Here is a 7,455-nt window from a genome sequence, read left to right as displayed (position 1 = left end):
AAATGACTCTAGCTTGTTTCAAGTTGACATAAAACTAGCCAGAACACCAAAAATGATATAAGGACTTTCATTTACTCAAAACAAAAACATAAACAAAAACAAAAACACCCTGCATTTGGCGTAGAACTTTATAACTGCTAAAAAGAATATTTCATACCCTGGTACAGTCTAGTTGGCTAGAGTGTTTCATCGATGGAACCTTACCAAGATAAGACATTTATATTTGATAAACAATCCAAAATATTAAGAGAAATAAAAGGGGGAAAGAACAGCTGCCACCTCTACCTGAATGGTATGGTCTATTCTTGTAATAGCAGTGGTGTGGGATTAAACCAGAAACTGTGCTTAACTTGACGCTGCTTGTGTATCCAATTTAAGAGGCATGACATAGGTCACTTTATACTGTTCCCGTTTATTACCTAAACCAGCTGAAGTAATGAATACATCAAACACTTTCAGTTAAATAATAAAGCTGTAAAATATAAAATTTGGAAGATACTTCTACTTTTTATTTTCAGGTTTTGCTCTTACAGATTGCTTTCCACACTTTTGCTCCCATAAGCCACTCTATCTCATAAGTTTTTTCATAGAAAGTAAATTTTGTACAATCCACTCTCTACTAAGTCCAGGTTTACTAAGCCAAAAGCTCCCTAAAGTATTTAGTACCATTCTGTATGAGACCGTGAATTCTTACTTAAGCCAATCACCTACTACCACATGGTATTTTCTTTTTCTTTTTTTGTAATAAAAATTTAATAGTACATTTATTTCATATCTACAGCTGATTGAGGGTAGATATGACTCTATATCCAAGGAATCCTCACCATGATTCAAATTTTTGTCAGGAGGAGATGATGGAAACAAAGCCCAATGAATTTAGAGATCCTAAAGTAGCACAAAACACATAAACCTCAAGGCTGACATGTTGCCTCATATTTCATTTCAGTGGTAAACTCAGCAATTTCAGCATTACTGTCTTTCAATTCAGTAATACAAGTGGAAATATAGGGGGTACAGTGAGAAGGAATGGTCGCGATGAAATCAAATGCCTGAAGGTTTGTCTTCTGAGTGAGGACTGTTGAACCATTTTCTAAGCTGTTAACCTACCTGAGCCTAGTTATACTATTTATATACTGAAAATATTTTTAAATGTAAATGTGTTGGTTTATATTTATAAGTTAATGTCATACAGATGACAAATGAATGTTTAATACATAGTATAAACACGTTTCATACAGGTGTTTAAAAGTCAGTTTAGAACAACGTGTGTCTATTCAATATAGATATCACAAAGGGATATTTTCTCACCGATTGGACAAAGAAAAGAGAACAGAGAGAATGTGAAATTTAGCAACTTTTTCAAGTAACAAATATAATTGGTCTTCTACAAATATACAATTGTAATGAAGTCTAAATGCTAGAATCATTATTGATAATCTGTAAGTATAATTAAAAGAATCTATATGCAATGTGATTCTTATCAAGGTATAACGATGAGGAGAAATTGTAATTATTTAAAAGAATAGATCACTATAAAATGCTAAGTCAATATCTACTTTCCATTTCCATATTATTAAATCACAATGAAATAAAGCTGACACCAGAAATACATGAAACAAAGACTCTGTGTTGCATCTGTAATGAGATTAGGCTATGACTAAAACATTCTGCTCAGCGTTTTTTTCAAGGCAACTTTGACATCTTTATTTCTCAAGCTGTAGATTAGAGGGTTCATCATGGGAACCACAATGCTGTAAAATATGGAAGAGAACTTTGCCTCATTCATAGACACAGCTGAAGAAGGTTTGAGATACATAAATGCACTTGAGCCAAAGAACATAGAAACAGCAATTATGTGGGAACTGCAAGTGCTGAAGGCTTTAGACCTGCCTGAAGTGGACCTTATTTTTAGGATGCTGGAGAGAATAAAGCCATAAGAGGCAAAGATGATCACAGTGGGCACAATGATGTCTTTTCCTGTTACGATGAATAACTCTATCTCATTGACATAGATGCTGGTGCAGGAGAGTTGCAGCAAAGGGAGGAGATCACAGAAGTAATGGTTGATGGTGTTTCCATCACAGAAAGTCAGTCTCATTACACAACCAGTGTGGATTATGGCACCTGAAAATCCCATGAAATATGAACCAAAAATAAGATAGAAACATTTCTTTGGAGACATGGCAACACTATAGAAGAGTGGATTGCAAATGGCCACAAATCGGTCATAGGCCATGGCTGTCAGCACATAGCACTCAGAAATTGCAAAAAAGCCAAAGAAGTAGAACTGGGTAATGCACCCCATGTAAGATATAATGTTCTTCTCTAGGACAAAATTCATCAGCATTTTTGGTGTGATCAGAGAAGAATAGCAAAGGTCTATGAAGGATAAGTTAAAGAGGAAAAAGTACATGGGTGTGTGAAGGTGAGAATTCAACATAATTAAAATTATCAAAGTCAAATTTCCTAATGCCGTTATCAAATACATTACTAGAAAAATTAGAAACAGTGGCATTTGGAGGTCAGGCTGGTCTGTTAAGCCCAAGAGAATAAATTCAGTTACAGAAGAGCCATTTGCCAGAGCCATTTTTTTCTCAAGAATTTGTAGAGACCTGGGAGAACCTCACAGAACTTCCAATAATATCTTCTCTCACAAATTGAAGTATAAGCAGGGGATGTCTGCAAAGAACAATCTGGTATCAGTAAAATCATTTCTCACTCTATGATAAAGTGAAATGACAATCATTTCCCCCTGTTACAGGACTGTGGAGAGAAAGCTGAATACAAAGGCTAACTGGGAAGGACATTATAAACAGGTTCTGGGATCTAAAGTCAGCATTATTACACAGTTAAGAATTTTATATTATATACCTGAGTTTGTAACAAGCTATATCTTAAATGTAAAATAAGTACTCATTCATCATGTAAGTCATTTTTCCACATTAATGATAATCGGTATCTTAAAAATGGAAGGCATTAACACAAATTTATTTTAAAACTTACCTAAGTAGCTAAGAGAAAAAAAACCCTTGTTGCCACTTAAACATCACTATTATCAGTTATCCTAGAAAGTTGGGCTCTGAAGTAGTTAGTTTCTTTGATTTTGAAAAGGATATTATAAAAAAAATTCTAGGATGACTTCTGACTCATCACTCATCAATTATAATGCAGTTATATTAGCCACTGTTGTCAGAAGGAAAATAGACAATATTTCTTTTGTCCCACGAGCCACTGTATGAGGCTCTATAAAAGTCAAACAGGGGTCATTTCATTTTTCTTTTGGGATAGGTAAAATAGAAATATTCTCAGTCTCTTCCTAGAGGCACATCACATCTAAATAAGCAGATAATTAAGTGAGTACATTTATATGCTGGACCATGATATATTTTTATTTCCTTAGGGATTGAAAATTTAATCAGCTCTGAATGTCTCATTTGGGGTTTTACATCCTTCATTCTTGAGCCCATATTAAACTGCCATCCTCCAGCACTTTCTTCTCATAAAGAAATTACTGCTTATTACATTGTCTTAACACTAATGTTCCAAAACTCTATCCCAAGGCCTTATTATTTCTCAAAAAAAAAAAAAATCCAAAAGTGTAGCAGCAACACACACATACATTTTCTCTCTTAATCAGTTTTTGCTTGTTACTTAATTACTTTTGTTTGTTTCTCTTGGATGGATCCCCGGACCTTGAAGATATTACACAAATACTTTACCACTCAGTTACTTTCCAGCCTCTAAAATTACCACTGATTTATTGTATATTTCCACATTTTTGACAAGAATGTTAATTACTGCTTGATTACTGATTTAGTTTTAAAAACAATAGTTTCCTCATGCTTGCAGGTTCTGTATTTGAATCCTCTGTCTTTATATCATCACTAATATAATAATTTGAAAAAATATTTGATATTTCTTTACCTATGCTTCTTCTTGTTACTCTACAGAGCATAAACACATCATGAACTTTCCTGGATGGCTGTGTTAAATTAAGAATGAAATGTTGCCCCGCATAAAAGAAGTAAAGGAATTTCAAACATAAATCAGTACTTGAGTTTATGAAAGTCTATGGACCTTACCTCCTCATGGCCTTAAAATATTCTCAATTAGTTGGGTTGGGGATTTGGCTCAGTGGTAGAGCGCTTGCCTAGCATGCGCAAGGCCCTGGGTTCAGTCCCCAGCTCCAAAAAAAAAAAAAAAAAGAAAAAAAAAGAAAAGAAAAGAAAAGAAAAAAATAGTCAAAACCTTTTTGGGGGCTGGAGAGATGGTTCAGTGGTTAAGAGCACCTGACCGCTCTTCTAGAGGTCCTGATTTCAATTCCCAACAACCACATGGTGGCTCACAACCATCTGTAAAGAGATCCAATGCCCTCTTCTAGTGTATCTGAAGACAGTTACAGTGTACTTATATATAATAAATGAATAAATAAATCTTAAAAAATATTCTCAAATATAAGTACATTTAAATCCGATGCATAAAATGTAATGTTGGTGCTACAAACAATACTGACCATGAAAATTCTACAAATGTTACAAATACTACTTCTAGTATCTGTTCGTTGCCAGTCATGATGCTTGTACTACTAATAGACTAAAGACGAGACTACTTTGAGCATAAAAGGCACAGTGTCATTTTCCATTGTTATCTAAATTTGTTTTGTTCATAGTATTCGAGTCAGATACCTTAGATTTTGTGGTCTTTAGGATGCTTTTGTTTGCTCCAATATTGGACTTTCACATTATCTAAATATTGTCCATATGTTACATATAACCATTTATATCCTCTCTGTGTATGAGTATATTTCATAGAATATATTATGAGTTATTTAAACCCTGGTGAAGATAAATGTTCTTATAAACCAGATATCATGAGATTAAGTTCAGTCAGGTGTGAATTCCATGCCAGCCTGGCCCAATAACATTCTGGGTAAACTGAGCTACCTACTGAGACCAGGAATCAACAATCCAGTGCTCCACAAAAAGTAGAGAAACAAAAATAAATTAAAAATTGAATTAGAAAGGACTGGAAGAACTTGAAGAGGCTCGAGACCCCATATGAACAACAATGTCAACCAACCAGAGCTTCCAGGGACTAAGCCACTACCCAAAGACTAGACATGGACTGACCCTGGACTCCAACCTCATAGGTAGCAATGAATATCCTAGTAAGAGCACCAGTGGAAGGGGAAGCCCTGGGTCCTGCCAACCTGAACCCCCAGTGAACGTGATTGTTGGGGGGCAGGCAGTAATGGGGGGAGGATGGGGAAGGGAACTCCCATAGAGAAGGGGAGGGGAAGGGGTTAGTTGGATATTGGCCCGGAAACTAGGAAAGGGAATAACAATTGAAATGTAAATAAGAAATACCCAAGTTAATAAAGATGAAAAAAAAATGAATAGTTCCAGCACTATATTAAGAACTCTCAACCTTTCCTGATAACTAGATAGTCCATATATTATGTATGTAGGACTCTCATATTCACAGTCTGCTACTGTCAAATAGTCAATGAGTGTGGGCAAAGGTCTATCGAACTTTACTTGTAGACATTGAGGGTATTCCTCAGTCACACATGTAGTTTGTATCGGGGATGTGGCCTGATGTGTAATGAGTAACACCAACTTCAGGGGGAGTGTAAAGAAAGAAAGAATGGAATCAGCCAGTGATGTAATTACATGTATATTATCAATTTTACTTTTTAAACTTTGTATTGGTGTGAGTAGGTACTTGGTGTATACATCTTTTGGGTGTAGGCCTGTGTGATTGCATATAGACCACAGAAAGATCTCTCATGAACTGCTCTATCATTATCCACCTTATTCTCTGAAATATGGTCTCTAATTGATTATGAAGACTGCCTGGTGTCTAGCCTGGATAATTTTAAGGGATATAATATGCATATGACCACATTTGGTTTCTCCTGTGAGTGATGGGTATTTGAATTCATGTCTCATGCTTTCTCAGGAAGTACATGTACCTGATTACTGATGGAAATCATCAACTCTTCGAATAACATGAATGTATTAAATGTATTAAAAACAAGATGTGAATATAAAGAAATATATGAAGTTATCAAGTGTTTGGCTCACATGGTCAGTCACCTTCTCAGGAACATGCTGACACTTAAGATCCCACCCTGAGTTGCTTTCTCAGGTCAAGATGAAGACCGAAGCTTTCTACTCACTGCTAGTGATTCTCTGAGGTCAGGGAGCATGCAACAACTTCAGCTCCTACCTAAAATAATTCTTTGAGACCTCAAATGTCCTGAGACTTTGGACCCTACCTTTGGAATCTATCACAAGTTGGCTTGTCTGGTCCATGTTGTATTTTACACAATTGGCAATGGTGTATGTAATGCAGGAGGCAGGGTGCACCTCGGTAGTCCCATGCAAAGGTGCTCCCTCTGAGGAATCAGCTTAGGACAGGCTTATCATAAAAGAAAGTACATTGGCAGGAAGGGGACCTGCAGAAGGAGGTAGAGGCAGAGAAAGTAGGGGGACAGAGGACAGAAAGAGAGGAGATAGAGGAAGAGAAGAGGAGAGAGAGGGGGTAAAGAACAATCATTTTATTTTATTATACTTATTCAATTTACATTCCCAGCACTGCCCCCTCCAGGTCACTCCTTCTCACCTCTGTTATCGCCAACCTCCCTCCCCTTCTCATCTGAGTGAGTAGCCCCACCACAGGTATTGCTCCACCTTGGCATATTAAGTTTCTGAAAGGCTGGCTATATCCTCTCCCACTGAGGCCAGACAAGGAAGCCCAACTAGAAGAACATTTTGAATAGACCCTGTTCCAGTTCATGACCCAAATGAAGATGAAGCTATACATCTGCTATATATATTTGGGAAGGCCTAGGTCCAGCCTGAGCCTGGTCTTTGGTTGGTGGTTCAGTCTGTGAGAAATCCAAAGTCCAGTTTAATTGATTCTGTTCGTCTCCCTGTGGAGTTCCTATGCCCTTCAGAGCTACATTCCTTCCACTTATTCTTTTGAAAGTGTAAAGATGTGACAGAGACTTGGGATAAGGGAGGCACCAAAAAATCAATAAGGGTAAACTTTTCTGCGACTACATCAATGTGGATATGGAGCCTGAACAGGCTTCTTCCTGTAGCCAGATAGGAACCCCAGTGGAATGATAGGGAAACCAACCCACCCACAAAACTTTCAACTCCAAGTTTATCCTATATGTAAGAAATATAGTAATGAGAGGATGGGGCAGATACTGAAGGAATGGGCAAGTAATAATGGGCCCAACTTGAGATTCAGACCATGGGAAAGCACCAATCCCTGACACTATTAACAAAACTCTGTCATGCTTGCAGACAGAAGTCTAGCATGGCTGTCTTCTGAGAGATTCTACCCAGCAACTGATTCAGACATGTGCAGACACCTACAGAAAAATCATGTATGTAGCTTGGAGCAGTCTTCTTATATGCCTGGCTCCTGGATCTTACCTGA

At 37.0% G+C, this 7,455-nt stretch overlaps 1 protein-coding gene across 1 annotated transcript; it reads right to left on the bottom strand.

Moving 5' to 3' along the window:
* Positions 1–1,657: 1,657 nt before the first annotated feature.
* On the bottom strand, positions 1,658–2,587 carry Or8b50 (olfactory receptor family 8 subfamily B member 50). The gene has a single exon (NM_001000453.1). The coding sequence runs from the start codon at positions 2,585–2,587 to the stop codon at positions 1,658–1,660; it is 930 nt and encodes a 309-aa protein (NP_001000453.1).
* Between the last annotated feature and the right edge of the window lie 4,868 nt (positions 2,588–7,455).

Source organism: Rattus norvegicus, chromosome 8 (genome assembly GCF_021556685.1).
Source record: "Rattus norvegicus strain SHRSP/BbbUtx chromosome 8, alternate assembly SHRSP_T2T, whole genome shotgun sequence".
Lineage (NCBI taxonomy): Eukaryota > Metazoa > Chordata > Mammalia > Rodentia > Muridae > Rattus > Rattus norvegicus.
The sequence above is the reverse complement of the archived record's forward strand: the minus strand, read 5'-3'. Positions and strand labels throughout refer to the sequence as shown.